The following is a 26,717-nucleotide window of genomic DNA, read 5'->3' as shown; positions in this document are numbered from 1 at the left end:
GCTCACACAGGATTTTGGGCCGAATCACCGTGAGGCCAGAGGAGAGGGGAGGAATCCTTGGGAGGTTAGGCAAGGAGCAGATATCGGAGTGCATTGGAATCTATGATAATAGCAATCAGATGATTGATTGTTATAGTTCCCTATGGGAACGATAAAAAAAAGTGTAAAAAAAAATAAAAAATTCACATCATGGGTGTCTCGATGTGTGAAAACGCCCATAGTATAAAAATATATTCCCCATACGGCAAACAGCAAAACGGAAAAAAGCATCCAAATGGCCGATTCGCTGTTTTTGGTCGCTTCATTTTCTACAAAAAAATGTAATAAAAAGTGATCAAAAAGTCATACACACCCCAGAATGGTATCAATGAAAAGTTCAGATCGCCCCGCAACAAATAAGCCCCCATACAGCTCTGTACACATAATTACAAAAAAATTATAGGGGTAGAAATATGGCAACAAAAAAATTTAAATGATTTTTTTCCCACTTTTTAATTTTTTTCAAAACGCAAGAAAAACTATACTATAAGGTATCACCAGATTTGTACTGACCTGTAGAATAAAAGTAACTGGTTGGTTTTATCGCACATCGAAAGTCGTAAATAAAAAAACCATAAAACTGTGGTGAAATTCCTTTTTTTTTTTTTTGCAATTTTACCCCATTTGGAATTTTTTTCCTGCTTCCCACTACATCATATGCTATATTAAATGTTAGCGTTGGAAAGTACAATTGTCCCGCAAAAAAAAGCCCCCATATGGCTATGTGAACAGACAAATAAAAAAAGTTATGGCTCTGGGAATGCAGCGAGCACAAAATGAAAACGCAAAAAAAAAAAACTGCACTTGAAAGGGTTAAATTTATTGCAATGCACTAAACTGTTTAGCCTGTAGATGTCATTGTTGTATACTTGGAATGTTGTGTATAAATTAGCTCATGTCAGACAAACGAAAAGGAGGAGCAACACAGAAAGTAAAATGTGAAATCTTTTCTACATATATAAGCTTCAGTTCACTGCCAGGGTGCCTTTCCCCTAATAAAATAAGGACAATGCAGATTAAAGGGGTTTTTCATCTTCAGGGGCCTATTGGGCAGATCCCGACATGTCGCCAGACCTGTGGAGGTAAACATACTTACCTGCTCCCTACTACTTGGTTCTGGCTTCTTCTCTCCCCCACCGTCAGACTCTGGTCCCCATGTGTCAACATCCAATTTGCTGGTGAGGGACTATGGACTTCAGCATTGGAGTGGTGGAAGATTTAAAAGGTGAGTAGGTATTTATTTGATACTTTGTGATATAAGTTTTCTTTCCCTAAAGCTAGAAAACCCCTAAAAATAACTGCCTAATGGAAACTAGACAGGAAATTGTAAAATGGATTTCTTCCTATGGTTTAAGAGCAGATGTGTACCTTTAAAACCACATTAATACAATCTCTTGGTATAGCTGTATTAGTAGTAACCCTTGGGAAATTACAGATGAATCACAGCATAGAATATACTATATGTAAACTGCTTAGTTTCATCCTGTTTAACAGAAAAATCCCCACAGTAAAAAAAAATAGTGTTGCTCCACATTACAAGTGTCAGCAGCAGTGGTTACGTAAGTGCTTCCTTAAGTATGTGCAGAATCTATACCTTGAGATTGAACCGGAAACCATTACAACACCAGAGAAGACTGAATTCCACAGTGATCAGCCTGAAGCAGAGATCACCGTCCAAATCACTGACTCTGTTCGCATAATATAATGTATGAAGCAGGAGTAGGAAGCTTCTTTTTTGTTCTTGTGTATTTGCTGAAATTAGGTAAGTCATGTTTATCTTTCTTTTTGCATATGGTTTACCAAAAAGTATGGATACTTGAATGTCTGATATAGAGCAACATTACAGTGAAGTTATTTAACATCATATTAACAGAGATGCAATTAATATGGGATCTGTTAGATCAGGGATACTCAACCTGCGGCCCTCCAGCTTTTGTAAAACTGCAACTCCCAGCATGCTCTAATAGTTGTAGGCTGTGCAGGCATGCTGGGAATTGTAGTCTTGCAACAGCTGGAGGGCCGCAAGTTGGGCATCCCTGTGTTAGATAATTCTGTAGTGCAGATTATTTCATTCCCCAATTCCCCCTCCTCACATTTTAAACTCTGATTGACTTAACTCATTTTAGCCTTAAAGGGGTTGTTCAGCCTGTTTATATTTATAATTATAATTTATGTATTAATATTTGATCGGCGGATGTCCGACACCCGGAAACCCCTCGCCAATAAGCTGTTTGAAGATGAGGCGGTGCGCCATGCGAGGGCTACTCCCTCTTCATTACACTACCCGTCGTCTCGGAAGTGCAGTGTAATGACGAGCACTCACTCCATTTACTTGAATGCAGCGAATACTTGTAATTACACTATGCCACCGATCCAGAGGAGATGACGCGTAGTGTAATGAAGCAGAAACGGCGCTCACATGGAGCGCCACCTCCTCTTCAAACAGCTGATTGGCTTGGGTATCAGACACCCGCCGATCAGATATTGATTACCTATCCTGTAAAAAATAGAGGGAAAAAAAAGACTGTGTCCGTGACAACCTGCTCTATAAAAAAATATCACATGATCCACCCCGTCTGGCCAACGATGTAAAAAAAAAGCTGTGCCAAAAAAAGCCATTTTTTGTCACCTTACATCGCAAAAAGTGTAATACCAAGCGATCAAAAAGTCATATGTACCCGCAAAAAATGAGACCCAAAAAAAAATAAAAAGATATGTCTTTCAGAAAATGGAAACAATTAAAACATCTTTTTTATTTAAAAAAATGCTTTTATTGTCTAAAACCAAAATATAAAAGAAAAAAAACAACAACACATACAATTAGGTATCACCTCATGCCGCAAAAACTGAGCTCCTACATTAGATCGCTAGAAAAATAAAAACAATATGGCTTTCAGAAAAGGAGACAGAAAACATGATATTTCTTTTTCAAAAATGCTTTATTATGTAAAACTGAATGAAAAATAAAAGTAGACATGTTTGATATCGTTACTAGAGATGAGCGAATTTCATAATTTGAAATTCATTCACACTTCGTTTGTTGGTTAAAGGTGAATTGTGTTATGGATTCCGTTACCACGGACCATATTGCAATACTATGACGGAATGCATAACGGAATGCCTTCAGAGGCATTCGGTTATGCATTCCATCATAGAATTGCGTTATGGTCCGTGGTAATGGAATACATAACGCAATTCACCTTTAACCAACAAACGAAGTGTGAATGAATTTCATAAGCGGAAATTCGCTCATCTCTAATCGACATGTCCAAAACAACCTGCTGTAAATAGCACATGATCTAACCTGTCAGATGAACACTGTAAAAAAAATTTAACTGTGCCAAAACAGCACTTTTTTTTGTAATCTTGCATCACAAAAAGCTTAATATACAGCAATCAAAAATCATATGTACCCCAAAATAGTACCAATTGTCACATTATCCTATAATTTCCAAAATGGGGTCACTTTTTTAAAGTTTCTACTCTTGGGGTGCATCAGGGGGTCTTTAAATGTCATATGGCAATCTGCCCTCCAAAATCCATATGCCGCTCCTTTTCTTCTGCGCCCTGCCGTGTGCCCATACAGCAGTTTACGACCACATGTGGGGTGTTTCTGTAAACTGCAGAATCGGGGTAATAAATATAGAGTTTTTTTTTTACCCTTGGTGTTACAGGAAAATTTAATTAAAATGGCAAATCTGCCAAAAAAGTTCAATTTAAAAATGTAATCTCCTTTTCCCTTTAATTCTTGTGGAACACCTAAAGGCCCCTTTCACACGAGCGAGTTTTCCGCGCGGGTGCAATGCGTGACGTGAACGCATAGCACCCGCACTGAATCCTGACCCATTCATTTCTATGGGTCTGTGTACATGAGCGTTTTTTTTTCACGCATCAGTTATGCGTTGCGGGAAAAACGCAGCATGTTCTATAGGCCTCATGCACACATGGTTGTGTGCGTCCGTTCCGTCATTTTTCACAGTTTAGCGGAGGACCCATTCATTTCTATGGAGCTGTGAAAAAAAACTGATAGTCCTCCGTTTTTTCTCCGCATCTGTGATTCCAGTCCGTCAAAAAAATATAACCTGTCCTATTCTTGTCATTGGAAAACTGAGGACGGACCCATTCAAGTCAATGGGTCCGTCAAAAAAAACGGATGCACAACTGGTATGTCGTCCGTGTCCGTTTTTTTTCCTACAAGACCAATAAAATTACACTTTTCATTAACCTTCCTTTTTCCCCCCCCCTGTCAGACAAAAAAAAAAAAACACAAGGAAACACAACTGAAGCAAAATCGGACACGGACCACTGAAGCCAAATCACTGACAGTGAAAAAACACTGTCGTGTGTATGAGGCCATATTCTGCGTTTTTCACGCAGCCCTGGCCCTATAGAAGTGAATGGGGCTTCAGTGAAAAACACATTGTATCCGCAAGCAAGTGCAGATGCAATGCGTTTTTCACTGATGGCTGCTAAAAGATGTTGTTTGTAAACCTTCAGTTTTTTATCACGCGTGTGAAAATCGCATGAAAACTGAACAACTGAACGCCATCGCAGACAAAACTGACTGAACTTGCTTGCAAAATGGTGCGAGTTTCACTGAACGCTTATGGACCTAATCCATCACGCTCGTGTGAAAGAAGCCAAAGGGTTAACAAAGTTTGTAAAATCAGTTTTGAATAACTTTAGGGGTTTAGTTTCTACAATGGGGTCATTTACAGGTGGTTTACACTATGTAAGCCCCACAAAGTGACTTTGTAACTGAAATAAATGATCCTTAAAAAAGTGGTTTCGGAAATTTTCTTAAAAATGTTAAAATTTGCTTATAAGATCCTAAAAGATTACATTTCATCATTTTGTAAATGTAATTTTAAGTAATAACTCTTTTATGATGTATCCCTATCTGCCTTAGGCCTCTTGCACATGACCGTCTGAGATATAAGGTCCGTGAGCAGGCAATATGTTCCAGAGCGGCATTGATCATGCGCACGGGAGCACACAGCCTCATAGGTTAGAACGATGCTGTGGACGTCGGGCCGCCCGCGGTGGTATCGTCCTGCACTCCTTAAATCATATGAGTGCGGGACAATAGTTCCGCGGGCGGCCCGACGTGCACAGCATCATTCTATGATGCTGTGTGTGTGCTCCTATGTGCACAATCAATGCCCCTCTGGGACATATGGCCCGCTCACGGACCGTATATCTCGGAGGGCATACGGTCATGTGCAAGAGGGCTTAAAATCAGAGTAAGGCCTCATTCACACGACCGTATGGCTTTTTCAGTATTTTGCGGTCCGCAAAAAACGGATCCGCAAAAAATACAGATGACATTCATGTGCATTCCGTTTTTTGCGGAACAGAACATTTGCGGATCCGCAATACACCTGGCCGTGGCCCCATAGAAATGCCTATTCTTGTCCGCAATTGCGGACAAGAATAGGATATGTTCTATTTTTTTCAGGAGCTGCAGACCGGAAGATAGGGGGCGCGTTCCGGAAATGCGGATGCGGAAAGAACATAGTGTGCTCTTCACATCCATTCCATCCCCATAGAGAATGGGGAACGGATGCGGACCCATTTGCGGATGTGTGAATGGAGCCTAATAGTACAGTCCTATCCTTGTCCGTTATGCGGACAATATTAGGACATGTTCTATGTTTGAACAGAAATACGGAAATGGAAGGCATACGGAGTACCTTCCGTTTTTTTTGAGGATCCATTGAAATGAATGGTTCCATATACGGAACGCAAAAAAACAGAACGTATAAGGGGAAAAAAACTTTCGTGTGCAGGAGGCCTAATCCAAATTTTAAAAATTGTGATATTTTCTGTAATTTTTGGGATTTTTTTTTAATCAATAAAGGTGAATTATTCGGGGCAAAGTATGATAACAGCAATACAAAATTTATATAACCCTTTTTTAACTTTTGGAAAATAAAAACACTTTTTTCTTAAATAAGAAATGTCACCATATTTTGAGAGCAATCATTTTTTACAGACCTGCGGGAGATAAGTCGTTTTTACTGGGGGTTCATATAAAATTCTGATTGCATTTTATTTAATTTTTCTTTGGAAGTGAGGTTGCAAAAAAAAGCAATTCTGGCACCGTGAGGGATGCATTCAATTTAAAGCACAGATTCTTATTTCCACCTTGGAATACCGGATATAACCTGGCAGCAATTACGAAGCATTGTAGATTTGCTCACTGCAGACTGGTCTATCCTCTATTCAGAGAAATCTGTAAGAGAAATTGAAAGCTCATTCATAGCCTTCTGTCCTCCTGTTTTGTTATAAATGCTCCCTGAAAGACAACCTGTCACCGATGCAGTATAATCTGCCGGCAGCATGTTATAGAGCAGAACATGAGCAGATTGATAAATGAAAGATGGCAGCATGAGGAGGCAGGCATGTATGCTTCCCTTCGCAAGTCTGCTCAGGTAGGGAGGGGAGTTTGCCTAAATCCTCCAAATGTGCACAACCTTTAACTGTATAAGGCCCCTTGCAGACGAGTGTGTGTCACACTGCGAGTCTGCAGCGCAAGCGCATCATTATATTGATTTATGATGCTACGTAACCATTATAGTTCTGGAATGTATTGGATAACACTGGCAACATTATGTCACTGTCCTCTAATACATTCCAGAACTGTAAAGGTTACACAGCATCATAAATCAATATAAAGCTATGTGACCCCGTCACTGCTGGGAGGTCAGGCCGGGAGCTGCGCTGCGGACTCGCAGCGTGACACACGCTCGTCTGTAAGGGGCCTAACACCTACCCAACCACCCATAATCCTTGCTCATCCTCATATCTTCAGGATAGGGTCACACATAGTTTTTTGGAGGCGGTTTTGAGACATTTTCCTGCATTTTCCTATTTTTTTTTGTGTAAAAGCGAGATATGGATCCAGCAGGAAGGCGAAGTATAAGGCCTCTTTCACACGGGCGTTGCAGGAAAATGTGCGGGTACGTTACTGGAACACCCGCGTTTTGCGTAATGCGTTTTGCACTCGCGTGAGAAAAATCACGCATGTTTGGTACCCAAACCCGAACTTCTTCACAGAAGTTCGGGCTTGGGTTAGGTGTTCTGTAGATTGTATTATTTCCCCTTATAACATAGTTCTAAGGGAAAATAATAGCATTCTGAATACAGAATGCATAGTAAAATAGCACTAGAGGGGTCAAAAATAAAATAAAAAATAATTTAACTCACCTTAGTCCACTTGATAGCGATGCCCGGCATCTCCTTCTGTCTCCTTTACTGAACAGGACCTGTGGTGAGCATTCATTACAGGTCAAGGACCTGTGGTGACGTCACTCCGGTCATCACATGATCCATCACCATGGTAAAAGATCATGTGATGGATCATGTGATGACCGGAGTGACGTCACCACAGGTCCTTGACCTGTAATGAATGCTCACCACAGGTCCTGTTCAGTAAAGGAGACAGAAGGAGATGCCGGGCATCGCGATCAAGTGGACTAAGGTGAGTTAAATTATTATTATTATTTTTTAACCCCTCCAGCGCTATTTTACTATGCATTCTGTATTCAGAATGCTATTATTTTCCCTTATAACCATGTTTTAAGGGAAAATAATAATGATCGGGTCTCCATCCCGATCGTCTCCTAGCAACCGTGCGTGAAAATCGCACCGCATCCGCACTTGCTTGCGGATACTTGCGATTTTCACGCAACCCCATTCACTTCTATGGGGCCTGCGTTGCATGAAAAACGCAGAATATAGAGCATGCTGCGATTTTCACGCAACGCACAAGTGATGCGTGAAAATCACCGCTCATGTGAACAGCCCCATAGAAATGAATGGGTCGGTATTCAGTGCGGGTGCAATAACTCACGCATCGCATCCGCGCGGAATACTCGCCCGTGTGAAAGGGGCCTAAGTCCTGTATTTATATTTCCGATTGCTTTCAAATTCACTTCCGGCTTTGGCTGAAAATCCTACTAGGAAATCTGCCTTGAAATCTCCTTTAAAAAACTGTGTAAATCTGCCCTTAATTGTACTTATCCTTAGGCCCCATTCACACAACTGTAGTTTTGCTCCGCATCCAACCTAAATTTTTTTGCGGAACGCACACGGACCCATTCATCTCAATCGATCTACAAATTTAAAAAAACAGTCAGCAAACTGTGTCCTGTCCACATCTGTATGTATGTTCTGCAGCCCCACAAAACAGAACGTGTCTTATTCTTATCCATTTTGCAGGCAAGAATAGGCATTGTTACAATAATTCCGCAAAAAAAATGGATGCAATACGGACTTCATCCATATTTTTTGCGGACTACAAAAAAAATCATATGGTTCTGTGAATGCTACCTTACATTTTACTTGAGATGAGATCTGCAAAATGGTTGAATCCTGTTGGCCATATCCAATATTATTTTTTTAAATGGATTTGATGTCTCTTTTTTTTTGTTTAATTTGTGGGTTTTTTTCTAGCTGTTCTGCAGTATGTTGAGGATGATGAGTGCCTTGGTCATTGTCCTAGGAACAACTACACAAATATGGATTCATCATTACCAAAAGATAAAGCGAATATTTCTGATGACATAAGACAAAGACACCTACCTGAACTGTGGCCGTTATCAAATCAATCTGTGCAATATTTCTGTGCAGTGCAGTAAGTGAACCATTTGCTATGTTAATAGACTAAAGCTTGGACGCACACCTCAATAGCCGACAGCCATTCCTTCCAACTTCTACATTCATTTGCATGCTTGGCTGAGCATGCATGTGTTCTCAAATGGAGTAGGGGAGTAAACCTCTTCTACACACCTCTGACGGTGCTAAATTGGTTTACATTTCTAAGGGTGCAGATTTTTACAAAGTTGTGTATTTGTTGGTATGAATTATGGTGCGGATTTTGTTGCAGATTTCCTGTATAAAAAATCTTTCCATTAGTTATTCTGCAGTGGAAAATGCTGTGGAAAAATCTGCAGCGAAATCAGTGCTTATTTTGTTGCAGATTTTTCCGCACCGTTTTCCACTGCAGAAACAATTTCACATGGAATTGATTGGAGAGATGCTCGTACAGGAAAAATCATAACACAACATTATTTACACTGCGGAATGTAAATTTCACAGCACAACGCAAGGATAGACAATTTTCATGCCTATAGGATAACATGCGGGAAGTCTTGATGTTACAGATTTTCTGGTGGAATTTTCCACCACATGTGAGGGCAGCCTAAAAGATTCTTTACATTCCACAAATCAGTGATAATTAAAGGGGTTCTCTAGGAATAAAAAAAATATGAAAATACTTTAAAATTATTTTATTTAAATATATTCACAAATACCTTTCATTACTTAGAATGGCTTGTTTTGTCTAGGGAGCAATCATTAGGAGAAATAAAATGGCCGCCATCCTATCAGTACACACAAAATCTGTCATAATCACATAGCAGAACAAGTTACAGTACTTCACCACAATGAGCCATAAGTGCTGCCTCATCCCCCGCTCTGCTTGTCAGGAATCATGATCCTGAATACAGGTGAATCTCTTTGGGAATGGAGATGATTAGGAAACATAAGAGGAGAGTGAGGTGTGGCTAATGAGTAGCAGCACTTGTGTACAGTCTCCATTACCACAGTCTGTCCTGTCCATCCTCTCTGTACTTGTTTCCTCATTAACTAAATTCCCCAGAGATTCAGCTAAAATTCTTATCTGTATTCAGGGATCATAACCCCTGACAAGTAGAGAGAAGGATGAGGCAGCTCTTTATCTTAGTGTTGTAAAGTAACTTGTCCTTATGTGTGATCAGTAGTGATGGCCGAACATCGGCCCTGGAGGGTTTGCAAACGCGTGTTCGCGATCAAATGTTTGCGAACCACTCGTTCGCGGCGGACCCCATTAACTTTAATGGCAGTCGAACCTGAAAAACCTTCACGTCATATTTGCAGCCACCACATACTTACTAGAAGTGCACAAATAGTCCCACAACATAGATAGTGACATACCAGAGGGGGGGTCATTGGCATAAATTTTTTTACTGTAGGCCACTGGAGTACAGGCCCCAAAAATTAGGCATTCACCTGACAGAAAAGGCCTTTTATGCAGCTGTATATACATAAGACAAGGACCATTCTTGGTTCTGGGTGGTGACGGATATGTGTGGGCTGACAGGATATTCAATTACACGTGGTCGTCACAGGTGTTGAATTCCTCCGAGATCCATGCCTCATTCATTTTTAAAATGTGAGCTAGTCCACACTGTCGTGAGCTAGGTGAGTGCGCTTATCGGTCACTATCCCCCCTGATGCGCTGAACTTCATTTTGGACAGGACACTTGACGAGGGGCAAGCCAAGAGTTCCATGGCAAATTGTGCCAGCTCTGACCACAGGTCAAGCCTGCATGCCCACTAGTCCAAGGGTTCCTCAGAACGTCCACATCGCCTGTTAACTCGTTGTAGTCGGACACCTGTTGGTCTAGGCGTTCCCTGAGGCTGGATCCAGAGGGCGGCTGTCGATGGGTTGGCTGCAAGAATGATCTCATATCCGAAGTGACCAACACATCTTCAAACCGCCCTCTTCTTGCAAGTGTGGTAGGATTGGTACCCACACCTGTTTCGCTGTGGGTGGAAATTCCTCTGCCAGTGCCCGCAACAGCAGAATGCAGCTTCTCTCGCAGCAAGGCCTGGAAATGCTGAATTCTGCCAGCCATCTGTGATGCTGGTAACATGTCTGCCATTTTGTGTTTGTACCGGGGGTCTAAGTACGTTGCCACCCAGTACTGGTCCTTGCCCTTTATGCTTTTTATACAGGGGTCCCTTTTCAAACACTGGAGCATGAAGGCCCCCATTTGCACTAAATTGGAAGCGGTGGAGCGCCCTGGCTCCTGCTCATCGCCCAGGAGAATGTCGTCCTCGGTCTCCTCCCCCCAGCCACGGACAAAACTATTGATCCACGAAAAGTCCCCCTCAAACCCTGCTCTTCTTGCTCCTCCTCCCCCCAGCCACCATCCTCCTCTGACTCCTCTTCAGACTCCTGCTGATTTGTCTCAGATGGAGTAGCCCCCCCTGAGAATTCATTCAGCATTGCGACTTCCTCATCTTCCAGCTTCTGCTCCACGACAGCTTGATCAATGACACGACGCAATGCACACTCCAGAAAGAAGGTGTAAGTTACGATGCCACTGATGGCGCCCTGGCTGTGACTGACCAGTTTGGTAATCTCATCTAATGGCCGCAGAAGTCTGCATGCATCGCACATGAGCAGCCACTGGCACGGTGGAAAGAAACCAAGCTCCCCAGACCCTGTCCTGACGCAGAGTTCGTATAGGTAGTCATTAACGGCACGTTGCTGCTGGAGCAGCCTATCACGCATATACAAGGTGAAGTTCCAGTCGGGCTGTCACAATTCAGACGTCTGACAGGCAAGTGGTGTCGCCGCTGATCCTCAGCAAGGTGAGCCATGGCCGTGTAAGATGTTCTAAAATGGCCAGAGATTTTCCTGGCCTGCCGCAAGACGTCCTGGACCCCGGGGTATTTGGCAACGATTCGCTGCACGACTAAGTTCAGTGTGCCATGCATATTTGTCTGTTTCGCACACCACTTTACCAACTGTCAAATTGAGCGGGGTTAGCCACTGGACCGGCCTGTGACCTCAGAGCTGAAAGCAGTGCAGGCCTGGTGTGGCTCTTGGCTTCCAGGCACAACAGCTGCAGCACAGCATGGCAACGTCTCACTTGGGATGTCGAATAGGTTCTGGGGAGCTTGGAGGGTGCGCGGAAGAGGCGGTAGCAGTGGAAAAGGAGGAGTCAGCCGAGGAGCAGACGAAGGATGGAGTAGGAGGAGGAGAAGAAGAGGCAGGCCTGCATGCAATCCTTGGCGGTAACACCAAATCCACATGGGAACCACGGGTTACATGCTTGACGGCCGTCAGAAGGTTCAACCAGTGGGCAGTAAAAGTTATGTACCTTCCCTGCCCGTGTTTGCTGGACCACATGTCTGTGGTCAGATGTATCTTGGCACCGACACTGTGTGCCAGAGATATATTCACTTGCTACTGAACGTGGCCATATAGCTCTGGGATGCCCTTCTGGGAGAAATATTTCCTTCCTGGGACATTCCATTGTGGTGTGCCAATGGCCACAAATTTTCTAAAGGCCTCCGAGTCCACCAGTTTATATGCCAGATGTTGGCGGGCTAGCAGTTCCGATAAGCCAGCGGTCAGCCGTTGGGAAAGAGGGTTATCCGGCGTCCTCAACTTTTTAACGCTCGAACATTTTGGCCACGGAAGCCTGTCTTCTGCCAGATGAACACGATGATGGCACGGTGGAAGGTGGAGTTGAGGGCAAATTGGAGGAGAAGAAGAAGAGGCAGGACGTGGAGCGCCGGGAGTGTGGCTTTGTGGGTTCTGACGGCGTTGCTCCCACTGGCTTTGGTGATGGGAGGCCAGGTGCCTTCTTAAGGCGGTCATCCCTAGGCGAGTGTTGGGCTTACCGCGACTTATGGTTGACAGCACATGCTGCAGATGGCAACACTATTGTCAGCAGCTGACACGTTAAAAAAAGCCCACACTGCCGAGCCATGTACCAGTGTCCTGGGAGCGCCAGAAGTGACCGTGCATGGTGGATGGCTCGCTCCAGATACATTTGCAGTCTGCTTTTTGCCTACTGTGCCCTGCGAGCTCTGCCTGCTTCTCCTCCTTTTCCTCCCTATCTGCTGCTCCATCTCTCCCTCTGAATCTCCTCCTCTTCCTCTCTTGTGGGCACCCACGTGACATCCATCGACACGTCATCATCGTCACCTTCACCACCACTGACATTTGAGATCTCTGAGTAGGCAGCAACAGCGGGGACCTCCTTCCTTGGGCTTATCTGGGTACTGTCGTCAGACCGCTGGGTGTTGACCGTTGCTACCTCCTCTACCTCATCCGATGTCAAGAATGGCTGCGCATCGGTAAGGTCTGGGAATGGATGGGAAAATAATTCCTCTGACTCGATGGGAGGGGCTATGGTGGTGGTGGTGGTGTATTTGGGGGTGCACACAGCAGAGAATGAGGAGGGTGCAGTTACAGAGGATGAGGAGGATGCAGAAGCAGAAGGCTGAGTGAGCCACTCAACCAACTCTGGTGCGCCCTTTGAAGTAATCGCACGCGCCTTCTCCAACTTCCCACTTAGGCTCCGGCCTGGTGCACCTGCCCGACCCCTACTACCCCTGCGGAACAGCCTGCCTCTTCCTCTGCATGTCATTTTCAAAATGACCCTGTGCCTTAGTCCCTAGAGAAGAGCAGTATTTGTGGAAGCAGGTATATTGCAGGCCTCAATCAAAATTAGGTGGAAACAGGTATATCAAACCCCTTAATCAGTATTTTGTGTAAGCAGGTATATCGCAGCCCTCAATCAATATTTGGTGGAAGCAGGTATATCAAACCCCTTTATCAGTATTTTGTGGAAGCATGTATATCTCACCCCTCAATCAATATTTGGTGGAAACAGGTATATGGAACCCCTTAATCAGTATTTTGTGGAAGCAGGTACAGTACAGACCAAAAGTTTGGACACACCTTCTCATTCAAAGAGTTTTCTTTATTTTCATGACTATGAAAATTGTAGATTCATACTGAAGGCATCAAAACTATGAATTAACACATGTGGAATTATATACATAACAAACAAGTGTGAAACAACTGAAAATATGTCATATTCTAGGTTCTTCAAAGTAGCCACCTTTTGCTTTGATTACTGCTTTGCACACTCTTGGCATTCTCTTGATGAGCTTCAAGAGGTAGTCCCCTGAAATGGTTTTCACTTCACAGGTGTGCCCTGTCAGGTGTAATAAGTGGGATTTCTTGCCTTATAAATGGGGTTGGGACCATCAGTTCGTTGAGGAGAAGTTAGGTGGATACACAGCTGATAGTCCTACTGAATAGACTGTTAGAATTTGTATTATGGCAAGAAAAAAGCAGCTAAGTAAAGAAAAACGAGTGGTCATCATTACTTTAAGGAATGATGATCAGTCAGTCAGCCGAAAAAATTGGGAAAACTTTGAAAGTAAGGGCTATTTGACCATGAAGGAGAGTGATGGGGTGCTGCGCCAGATGACCTGGCCTCCACAGTCACCGGACCTGAACCCAATCTAGATGGTTTGGGGTGAGCTGGACCGCAGAGTAAAGGCAAACGGGCCAACATGTGATCAGCATCTCTGGGAACTCCTTCAAGACTGTTGGAAGACCATTTCAGGGGACTACCTCTTGAAGCTCATCAAGAGAATGCCAAGAGTGTGCATAGCAGTAATCAAAGCAAAAGGTGGCTACTTTGAAGAACCTAGAATATGACATATTTTCAGTTGTTTCACACTTGTTTGTTATGTATATAATTCCACATGTGTTAATTCATAGTTTTGATGCCTTCATAGTCATGAAAATAAAGAAAACTCTTTGAATGAGAAGGTGTGTCCAAACTTTTGGTCTGTACTGTATATCACACCCCTAAATCACTTTTTTTGCCACAACAGTTAGCGCTCATGCACATGACCGTATGCCCTCCGAGACATACGGTCTGTGAGCGGGCCATATGTCCCAGAGCGGCATACATCGTGCGCACGGGAGCGCACAGCATCATAGGTTACTATGATGCTCTGCACATCGGGAAGCCCGCGGGACTATTTTCCTGCACTCATATGTTATTATAAGTGCGGGACAATAGCCCTGCGGGCAGCCCGATGCGCACAGCATCATAGTAACCTATGATGCTCTGTGCTCCCGTGCGCACAATGTATGCCGCTCTGGGACATATGGCCTGCTCACGGACCACATGTCTCAGAGGACATACGGTCGTGTGCATGAGCCCTTATATCACACCACGCTGTTTATTTGGGGCAACAGGTATATCGCCGCCCTCAATCAATATTTTGTGGAAGAAGGTATATCACACCCCTCAATCCGTTTTTTTTGGGGGGCAACAGGTCTATCACACCCGTTGCAATTAGTTGTTCCAATAGCGTTTCTCCCTCTATAAAGCTGCGGTATCGCAGCATAACCACACACAACTGCTGCACAATACAAATGCACTATAATATACAAATGCACTATAATATACTTTCTATGTTAGAAAGTATATTATAACTATATCACACCCCTCAGTATATCACCCCTATCAATAGCACACCTATACCAGTCCTTAAAAGGACTTTTGTGGCCCTATTAGCTAGCGTTTGGTGTCCCTAACATCCTGCTCCTGCTCCACAAAGCAACCTCTCCCTACACTGGCAAAACACAGAATGTAAAATGGCTGCCAGATTGGGTTATTTTATAGGGTGGGGGTGTGTCTATGTGCTGAAACATCTCAATTGGCTGTATTGTCCCATCTGATGGATGTGTCATGGGTCAAAGTTCGGCGCAATGCAAAAGAATATGGCGCCGGCAGACATCGCCATATGTTCGCATATTCGGCGAATCGCGAACGCGCAAAGTTCGCCACAAAACGACCGCTGGGTGAACCGCTAGGTCATCTCTAGTGATCAGGACAGGTTTTGTGTGAACTAATGGGACAGCGGGCATTTTGTTTCTCCTGATGATTGCTCCCCAGACAAAACGAGCCATTATAAATAATGAGAGGTATTTGAGAATATATTTATAATAATGTAATATTTAAGTATTTTCATTAATTCCCAGAGGACCCTTTAAATGTCACTACTGTGATCTCCTCCTGGACGCGCCGGCGCGTCCTCTCGCGACAGGCGAGATTTCCTGTGAACGCGCGCGCCGAAGGTAAACGAGTGGATCTGCAGCCTGCCAGCGGCGATCGTTCGTTGGCAGGCTGTAGATGCGATTTTTTTAACCCCTGAAGGGTATATTAGACGCTGTTTTGATAACAGCGTCTAATATACCTGCTACCTGGTCCTCTGGTGGTCCCTTTTGGTTGGATCGACCACCAGAGGACACAGGCAGCTCTGTATAGTAGCACCAAACACCACTACACTACACTCCCCCTATCACTTATTAACCCCTTATTAACCCCTGATCACCCCATATAGACTCCCTGATCACCCCCATGTCATTAATCACCCACCTGTAAGGCTCCATTCAGACGTCCGTATGTGTTTTACGGATCCGTGTGACGTGAAAAAAAAAATAATAATTCCGCTAACTTGTGCCAAAAAAAAAACTTCTGTGAACTCGCCATGCCCCTCATGGAATTCCTTGGGGTGTCTTCTTTCCAAAATGGGGTCACATGTGGGGTATTTATACTGCCCTGGCATTTTAGGGGCCCTAAAGCGTGAGAAGAAGTCTGGAATCCAAATATCTAAAAATGCCCTCCTAAAAGGAATTTGGGCCCCTTTGCGCACCTAGGCTGCAAAAAAGTGTCACACATGTGGTATCGCCCTACTCAGGAGAAGTTGGGCAATGTGTTTTGGGGTGTATTTTTACATATACCCATGCTGTGTGAGAGAAATATCTCTCTCATATGACAACTTTGTATAAAAAAATGGGAAAAGTTGACTTTTAGAGAGATATTTCTCTCACCCAGCATGGGTATATGTAAAAAATACACCCCAAAACACATTGCCCTACTTCTCCTGAGTACGGCGATACCACATGTGTGACACTTTTTTGCAACCTAGGTTCCCAAAGGGGCCCAAATTCTAAAGAGCACCTTTAGGATTTCACAGGGCATTTTTTACGCATTTGGATTCCAAATTACTTCTCACGCTTTTTTTGTCACAAGTTAGTGAAATATGAGACTTTGTAAAAAAAAATAAAAAAACATCATTTTCCGCTAACTTGTGACAAAAAATAAAAACTTCTATGAACTCACTATGCCCATCAGCGAATACCTTAGGGTGTCTACTTTCCGAAATGGGGTCATTTGTGGGGTGTTCCTACTGTCTGGGCATTGTAGAACCTCAGGAAACATGACAGGTGCTCAGAAAGTCAGAGCTGCTTCAAAATTCACATTTTTGTACCATAGTTTGTAAACGCTATAACTTTTACCCAAACCAATAAATTTACACTTATTGCATTTTTTTTTATCAAAGACATGTAGAACAATAAATTTAGAGAAAAATGTATATAGAAATGTAGTTTTTTTTTTAAAATGTTACAACTGAAAGTGAAAAATGTATTTTTTTTGCAAAAATTTCGGTAAATTTCTATTAATAACAAAAAAAGTTAAAATGTCAGCAGCAATGAAATACCACCAAATGAAAGCTCTATTAGTGAGAAGAAAAGGAGGTAAAATTCATTTGGGTGGTAAGTTGTATGACCGAGCAATAAACCGTGAAAGTAGTGTAGTGCAGAATTGTAAAAAGTGATCTGGTCATTAAGGGTGTTTAAGCTAGGGGGGCTGAAGTGGTTAAAGGGGTTTTCCGGGCTTTATAATATTGCTGACCTATCCTGACCTATTAGATCGGCGGGGGTCTGACACCTGGCACCCCCGCTGATCAGGAGATGAAGCACGCAGTGCGCACGTGTCATCTCTCTTTTTTTTAATATCTTTATTAAAAAGAGATATCATATTATAAGAGATTTCACCTAAAACACAAATAAGAATTGACAAAGGTGGTTCAAAACTAAAAATATCCCTAATTACTTCAATAAGGCCCTGCCAAAATTGTTGTATATCCGCATTACTATTTTCACATCTTGGGCATACATTTGGGGTACTAGTAGAGAATTTCTGAAGCCAGTTAGGAGTCACATATAACCGATGCAAAATCATAAATTGAGAAACTCTTTGAGATGGATTTCTCAGATAAGTGCTGGCTTGCCAACCTCATCCATTGTTCCTCAGTTAAGGGACCTACATCCTTTTCCTGTGCGATCCTACTCTTACACCTCACCTCCTTATTTATTATTTCCCTTAATTTTTTATATAAAATTTAAACCAAGCTATAATTACCTCTCCACCCTAAAATAAAATCCATCAATTCGTGTGAATATAGTGCCATAGACTTCTTATTTTTAACTCCTTTAAAAATAGCAGATAATTTGAATATCTCTAAAGAAACTTTCCCTATCCTCTTCTAAATTCCCTAATAACTCTTTTTTAGACTTTAATTCCCCATCCTTAATATACTCTGATATATACCACAAACCTTTTGTTATCAAATACTTAGCATCACCAACAAAACTAGTTTCCCCCAGTGTCTTATTATACCATAAAGGAGTCATTCGTGTATTACCCTCCAAACCCAAGTGTTTCTTAACTGTAACCCAAATCTCCAAAGAATTCACCATTGGAAATCTATATACTCCCTTATTATACAATTGTTCTGATTCAAGTAATGCAAACATATTTGGCAATGAGCCCTCACTATTACACACCAAATAATGTAAAAATCCACCTGTTCCCAATTCATTATCAATGCAATATTGGTCGCCAAATAATAAAGCTTCATATCCGGTACTTGCAAACCTCCTTGATCATAGGCCCTTGTATACCAACTTAATTTTTTCCTAACTCTCTTACCCGCCCACAATAAATTATTAAACATTTTCTCAATTTCCTTGAAAACAGACTTGCCTAAATAAATTGGGCAATTCCTAATTGTGTATAATAATTGAGGTAACAAAACAATTTTTATCAAACCTAACCTATATGCTTTATTTATAGGGAGTTTATTCCATATCTTAATCCTCTCTTTCCTTTTCCTGAAACAGCGGCATCAAATTCAGCTCTATGAATCTAGAAGAATCATTTGCTATTTCTATCCCCAGATATTTAAATATATCATGAGAGCCCAATATTCGTAGCTTATTATCTCTTACCAGAACCTTATCACTCAACGGGAGTAAAATTGATTTACTCCAATTAATTACTATACCTGAATGCTTACCAAATTCTCCCATTGTTTCCATGACAAAGTTTAAATCGCTATTAGTATCACCAAGAAAAAAGAGAAAATCATCTGCGTAAAGCGATATTTTGTCCTCTCTCCCCCTCACTCCAAAGCCCTCAAAGCATAATTCCTGTCTAATCTTAATGGCTAATGGTTCAACAACTAGGGCAAAAAGTAGGGGAGAGAGGGGACATCCCTGTCTTATACCCTTTTCAATATTAAAGCTTTCAGACAACTGGCCATTAACAGATATTCTTGCTCTCGGATCACTATAAAAATCCTCAACCACCTTATAAATTCTGAACCTATACCAAATTGAACCAAATCCTCCCACAAAAAACCCCATTCCATGCTGTCAAATGCTTTTGTCGCATCCAATGACAGAACGGAATAGTGACCCGAATCATTCCCAACCCAATGAATATCGGCAAAAATTCTAAAAAATAATTTTTGATCTTTATGCACTAAATTCATGATTACCCCCTTCAACCTCTTCGCCAAGATTCTGGCCAATATCTTACAATCATCGTTATTTATTAATAATATTGGGTGATATGAACCCGGGTCTAAGCTATCCTTACCCTCCTTAGGGATTAAAATGATCGTTGCTTCCCCCATTGAAATGGGTAGGTGCCCCACTTGTTTTGAATATGAGAAGACCTCCATAATTCTACTCACCCAAAACTCTTTATCTCTCTTGAATAGTTCTGCAGGCAATCCATCTGGGCCTAATGCTTTACCAAATGGAGTTTCGCTATTGCACCTCGTTTATTGAAATAGGCCGATCTAAATCTGCCTGTTGATTGGTGCTAAGTTTAGGAATATTAATATCCCTCATAAATCCAGCCAGCCTACTATCATTTATTAGAATCTGTGTAGAATACAAGTTCTTGTAATATTCCCTAAACACCCCCATTATCTTATCTGGTTCATTGTGTATTATACCCTCAGTATCTCGAATCGCTATGATATTCATGACTGTATCCATATTTCTAACCATCCTGGACAAAAACTTACTTGGTTTACCCCCTTACCAGTATCTTCTAGATTTAACAAATAAATCCAAATTCTGTGCTTTTTCCCTAAGATAATTATTATAATTATTAGTCGCCTGCAACCAAGCTTCTCTTGTTACCTCCGTTTTTTGAGTAATCATCTTTTGCTCCTTATTTTCCAATCCTAGCTTTAAATCATATTCTTTTTTCTTAAAAACTTTATTTTAACTCAATAATCTTCTTATTTAGGAGCCCTCTCACATAAGCTTTAGCTGCATCCCAGACCATATTTACCCCAGCTGAGTTTCTATTTATTTCGAAGATGATCAACTCTTTTTCAAATTGCTCCTCCCGTCCCACCAAGTTAAGCCATGTAGGATTAACCGAATAGGGTTTACGAGCAGCATTCTCCCCTTCTACCCTTAAACATACCTTAAATAAAACTGGGGAATGGTCTGAGATGCACCTTGGCTCATACGAGACTACCACTTTACTCTGAAGAGTCACCTGGTTTCTAAATGCCAGATCAATCCTGGAAAGAGAGTTATGTGTTTTACTATAACAGGAAAATTGTCTCAATGACGGATTATGAATTCTCTATATGTCCCACCAATCAAACTCTTGCATTAGCTTCTTTAAAGGTGCAATCCCTATATTTTCAAACTTATCTTTCTTTGTTAATCTATCTAGTTCTTCATCCATAGTACAAATAAAATCCCCCAACAATAATAGAGGACAATTATATTTATCCTGTAGAAACTAATTTCGTTTTATCAGCACCTCGTGCTTATAGGGTGCTGGGATATAGAAAGCCGCCACTACACATCTAACATTCTCAAACTGTCCATACAGAAAAACAAATCATCCCTCTGCATCCATTTGTGGGGAAATTATTGAGCATGGTATATCTTTATGAATAAGAATACTGACCCCTCTACTATACCCACTATAAACAGAATGGAACTGATGAGCTATCTATTTCCTTTTAAAAAGACCCAATCTATCCCTTAGCATATGAGTCTCCAGTTAACAGACTATAGCTGGGAGGTATCTACCAATATCTCTAAACACTGAAAAATTCTTTAACTTATCTCCCAACCCTCTTACATTCCATTTTTATTATTGTTATCCTTTATATTAAGTACAAAACAGTAAATTGGGAGAAAAGAAAAAAAACAAGAAACCCCACCACCTTTTTGCTCACACCCATCCCTCCACCTACCCCCCAACTTAGTGTACCATTCCCAATATAGGGACTTAGCACCCTACTATACTAACGCCAGGTCCACCCCTCTCCCCCAATCCTAAAAACCCATCCTTAAACTATTAAATGCCCTTTCCTACATTCTTATTACTATAATTAAGATAGATCTATTATAATCGCAAAGTTTCCATCCACTTATTCGCCCCAAGTCTTTTCCTTATACACCACTCTAAGTTTAGCAGGATACAAGAGGGAGTATGATATTTCATCACAACGAAGTCTGTGTTTTACATCAATACATTTATCTCTCTCTTTTTGAGTAGTAGATGAGTAATCCTAAAATATTGACACTCTTGACCCATTAATTTCCACTGATTCCATTGATCTTATTCTGTGAATAACAGTTTCTCTATCCTTAAATGGAGTCATTTTAGCTATTATTGTCCTTGGATAGTTACCCGTCAGAATACCAGTGAGAAATGTATGTGCTCTCTCAACTGTAAACAGATTAGACAGGTTTTCCCCTCCTACCACCTCAGTAATTAAATTCTGAATATACTGCGTACAGTTTACACCCTCCATCTTTTTCAGATTTCCCTATCAATCCTATATTTGATCTCCTATCCCTGTCTTCCAGGTCTGTTATTTTCTTACTGAGAGCATCATTCTCCATTTTCAACGTTTTAAGATCTTTAGTGATTCCCAGAACTTGATCTTCTAATTCACTTATTCTTTGTTCTGCGTAACTTTACTCTCACTAACTTTCTTACAGTCATCTCTAATCAGCTGTACCTCAGATTTTAACTCTCCCATCTGTTTCATTATCATCTCCAACACACTATTAGATTTACTCACAGCTGACATAATGTCCGTTAGTGTGGGAGATTGTGAGATATCTGTTGGGGATGGTAAAGACACATACAGATCCTCTGCATCCTCAATACATTTAACCACATTTTTTATTTGTGAATTAGATCTAGTCTGCCCCTTATTCACTGCAGGAGTCAGAGCTTGAATTTTTTTTTATCCAATTTACCATCCCGATCTGCTTTTGTTCTAGACATCTCCTGTTTAGGAGAGCCATACGCACCAGATCGCCTCTGCTCTCCAAATTTCTCCCCCATTTTCTCTTTGTCGTTTTTCTTCTTAACCATTGTTACATTTGCACTACTTCAAACTAATCCAGTAAAATATACTTACAACCAAATTGAGAATTCATTAGTAGATGCAGTAGCTATCAATTGTTATAGTGCAAGTTTGCCAAATAAAGGGTTAACAAAGGTTGCTAGATTCCGCCTCAAGCAGACCATTAACCTTTCATTAGCAGTTGAGACATGAGGAACATCAGATCATTAGTAGATGGATTAACTAATAATTACTATAGTGCAGATTTCCAAATGCAGAGTTTACAGGGGTTACTGGGTTCTGGCTCCCACAGATCAATAACAGTTCATTAGCAGTTAGCCTCTGAGGTGGTTCAAATCATTAGTAGATGAAGTAGTTAACAATTGTTATAGTGCAAATTTTCTAAATGCAGGGTTAACAAAGGTTGCTGAATTCAGCCTCACGCAGACACTTAACAGTTTGTTAGTAGTTAACACCTGAGAAGCATCAATTCATTAGCAAATGGATTATTTGATAATTGTTATAGTGCAGATTTGCCAAATACAAGTTTACAGGGGATGCTGGATTCTTAGATTTGCTGGGTTATTAGTTGAAATATTTCCATTTAATGAGAGTCAACGCAAGGACAACTTCTAACGTTTTCACCCAGTCAAGATGGCCAAATCAAAAATCCACATTCCAGCACCCCTCAGTCTCACCCCTCCAACGTTCCTCAAGAGCATATGGACAGGAAAACAGACATATAACCAGTTCCACTTCCACACATTAGATCGATCCTCAATCTGTTATGCGCCATACACAGGTAGTATTTAATGTTAGGACCCATCTTACAGAGATCACCTTGACGTTTGGCAGATGGGCTCAAATGGTTTTGTACAAAATGCATTTGCCAAGCATCTCACTTTATAAATGAGCATAGCATTAGCACTTGAATATTTTTTGTGACTATGGCATTATTGTACTTTATCTGATTGCAGGGTGCTGTTGCATTGTCTTTTTTCTCTATGTTTTTAGTCATGGCAGCATGCACCTGCGGATTGGGATGTGCTGACTAACCCCCTTTTCTTTGCAGATTTACAGTGCTGGAGGTGTGGCACTCTAGAGAGTCGTGCACTCCTGATTAGCCTGTCTGCCCCATAGGCTGATTTTAATTAGTTTCAGTATAAAGCTGTGGCCTGCTCTCACTACATTCATTGGAAGCTGTCTGGCGCCAGGAGAGGTATGGAGTGGGCTCGGCATGCATGTTGGTACCTGCATCCCCTGGAAGTAATGGAGGCCATTATGGCACCAAAAAGGGTAAAAGGCACAGTGGACCCAGCATGCATGTGGAACCAACACTTCCTGAACTTTATGGCGGCCATTATGGCGCATAACAGGTAGTATTTAGTGTTAGGTTCCCGTCTTACAGAGATCGCCTTGGCGTTTGGCAGACTGGCTCAGATGGTTTTGTACAAAATGCATTTGCCAAGCATCTCACTTTATAAATAAGCGTAGTATTAGCACTATAATATTTTTTGTGACTATGGCATTATCTGGTTTGCAAAGTGCTGTTGCATTGTCTTTTTTCTCTGTGTTTCTAACCATGGCAGCGTGCACCTGCGCATTGGGATGTGCTGACTAACCCCCTTTTTTTTGCAGATCTATCCTCAGGATTTCAGATCAATATCAGTTTAGTGGGGTCCGATACCCAGAACACCACCAGAACACCACTGATCAGCAGTTTTCAGATGCCGCCCGCATTAGAAACAAAAGATGGCTCTCTTCCTCCACTGTGTAGTGGCGTGCCGTGTACTGCTTCTCAGCATTCATTCAAGTGAATGGGAGCTGAGCAACAGTATGTCTGCACAACCTCTACAAAGTGGGCAGTGCTTTTTGTTCCTGGTACCGTCCACTGTGCTGATTTTGGCATTGGCTGCTGGTTTGTGTCAGACACTCACAATCTGATATTGATTACCTATCCTGAAGATACATGTAAGACTATATTAGGGTTCTTGGCACTATAGCGATGTCATCCATTAACCAATGTACACAATATTAGACATTGCTATGCATGGGGCAAATAGAGAATATTATTGATTGAACAAACTACCAAACAATAGAACATAAAAAAAATATATATGTCCCCCCCTTGCTGCCAATTTTCCCTAACTAAAACAAAGTTAATTGATATCTGCTCCAGAAATATTATCCAAAAGATTAGAAGCAAAAAGCCTAGTACAATGTGCAGAGACTGATACCTCAACTAAACAGCCTCCTGTTTTGTTAGGCAGAACAGAACATATGAAGTAAAGAACTTCCCACTGAAAGAGAAGAGTGGTCCATACTGTAATGTTTCCTCTTCAGCAGAATCATTAAGAAAAACTTTGGGAGACCCTGTAATAATAACTATTCCTGATTTGTATAACACCTGCAATTACTTTACAAGTTGGTATAAGGTATCTAAACTATTTTTGTGGCATACTGTAATAAAGGATATGTGTAATGTATAGTTCTAAAGCATTTACAAGCAGAGCAAAGAGGGGCAGCTTTTCTACTAGGCTGGGCCTCTAACCCCTCGCCATCTTTCTCCATACATGGTCAGTCCCGCTTAAGCTACTTTCATGGATGAGCAAAAACGATTCCGTTCTGATAATACAACCGCCTGCATCCATTATGAATAGATCCGGGTGTATTATTTTTAACATAGCCAAGACGGATCAGTCATTAACTCCACTGAAAGTCAATGGGGGACGGATCCATTCCATGGACTTACATTGTGTGTCAGGACGGATCTGTCTTGCTCCGCATCACATTGCGGACAGAAAAACGCCGCTTGCAGCTTTATTCTGTCCGCGATGGGGACGCAACCAAATTGAACGGAGTGCATTCCGTTTCGTTCAGTTCAGTTTTGTCTCCATTGACAATGAATGGGGACAAAATGGAAGAGTTTTCCCCCGCTGTTGAGATCCTATGACAGATCTCAATAGCGGAAAGGGAAAGCTCAAGTGTGAAAGTAGCCTAAGTCTCCTTTGCGTCCCCAATGTGCAATAGTGTCCTAAGAGACTGTCCTTATTCACATCATTCCATGTCCCCAAGTGGGCTCAGAATCTACATAACCTATCTTATCTGAAACATATTTCCCTTGCATGAGACAAAATTAATGGCTTTTGGAAAGTGTAGCTCCCACTCTGTATTACATGGTTACTTTACAAGTAAATAAACATCATGTAATACAATCTTTCCAACATTGCTGTTGAGTAATTTAGCAAACAACTAGCAATATTTGATACATTTGGCATAAACTACACCAATGCCAACTCAAGCAAAACTGACTTCAAATATTACATTTATGTTAAATTCCCCCATATTGTGTTAAAAGATATTCTGATGTTTTTTTAGGACTGTAAAGAGTATGTGAAGAATACAAGTGAAGTATCATTTACATCTGTACAGCAGTCAGACTCCGCTGTATACACATACATTATTACCCATATGTACAATGGGGAACACTACAGTGTTTGTGGGAAGATATGGCTTATAGTTACAGGTAATACAACCATACAATGATGATGTAATGTTCCTATTATGTATGCAGACATGTGGAGATGATGCACTTAGGCTAGTTTCAAGCAATATTTTTTGTCTGGCCAAATCCCGGCATGTTTGCCGGGTACTGGCCAGATTTCCGCCACATAGGGCCAACAGGCATTGCGGAAAGATGCTGGCAGGCTGTTGTTTGCCGGAACAGCCTGCGAGACCTATCACAGATGAAAAAGAAGCCTTAGCAAACCAAGCATCAATGCTGTAATTGTACCTATGTTCGAGATACAAAAGTTGGGATCTGATTGCTGCTTATGGACAACACCTCCACTTTTGAGCTACAGCATTATACATCATTTAGGGTGAATTCACATGTCCCAGAATTGTTCAGAAATTTCTGTGACTGTCCCATGCAATTGAATGGATCTTGGAGAAATCCATGTGTTTGCTGCCAAAACAACCCCATTAAGTTGTACACATTTTCAACAAATCTGAAAATTATGTATATACCTGTATACATCAGCTCCACTGCTCTATAATCATTTCAACTGTGTATGATTCAGCATAATTCATACTATTACTAACATTATATTACTAACAATATGGAGCGAATGATGATAAGAATAACAGGACGCTTATCTGAATGGACATCTTAGAATCTGTAAAATGATCACTGACTATCTAGTCCCTAGTATTGCTGATATTTATATTATTTCTCAAATTTTGTCATATTTAAAGCACAGAAAAAGAAGAAACTGACGAACAACCGAATTGCTAGGTTAAAAAGACAAAGCCGAAGTTCAAAAGGTAAAAGTCCTAAGAGTATGGATGTAGCAGAGTTAACACTCAAACTATTAACTCAAATTTCTTTGTGATATCCCGAAACAAAAGCCATTAAAAAGCAATTCAAGATATCGGCCTCACACAACTAGTTTAGTTAACACATCTAGTTAAGCATGCGTGTTAACTCTACTACATCTGTATGTTCCCATTACATTTCATCACTGCATTTGGCATATACACCATATCCA

General features: G+C 41.4%; 1 protein-coding gene across 1 annotated transcript in view; it reads left to right on the top strand.

Moving 5' to 3' along the window:
* The first annotated feature begins 1,007 nt into the window (after positions 1-1,007).
* Positions 1,008-26,717, top strand: part of IL18R1 (interleukin 18 receptor 1) — a 47,506-nt gene continuing 21,796 nt past the window's right edge. Inside the window, exons 1-6 of the mRNA XM_040425021.1 lie at positions 1,008-1,264; positions 1,625-1,801; positions 8,497-8,677; positions 24,434-24,602; positions 25,546-25,693; positions 26,425-26,493. Coding sequence (XP_040280955.1) covers positions 1,744-1,801; positions 8,497-8,677; positions 24,434-24,602; positions 25,546-25,693; positions 26,425-26,493 — 625 coding nt within the window. The 5' untranslated portion in view covers positions 1,008-1,264; positions 1,625-1,743. The remainder of the gene's footprint in view (positions 1,265-1,624; positions 1,802-8,496; positions 8,678-24,433; positions 24,603-25,545; positions 25,694-26,424; positions 26,494-26,717) is intronic.

The sequence above is a fragment of the Bufo bufo genome, chromosome 3 (genome assembly GCF_905171765.1).
Source record: "Bufo bufo chromosome 3, aBufBuf1.1, whole genome shotgun sequence".
NCBI lineage: Eukaryota > Metazoa > Chordata > Amphibia > Anura > Bufonidae > Bufo > Bufo bufo.
The sequence above is the reverse complement of the archived record's forward strand: the minus strand, read 5'-3'. Positions and strand labels throughout refer to the sequence as shown.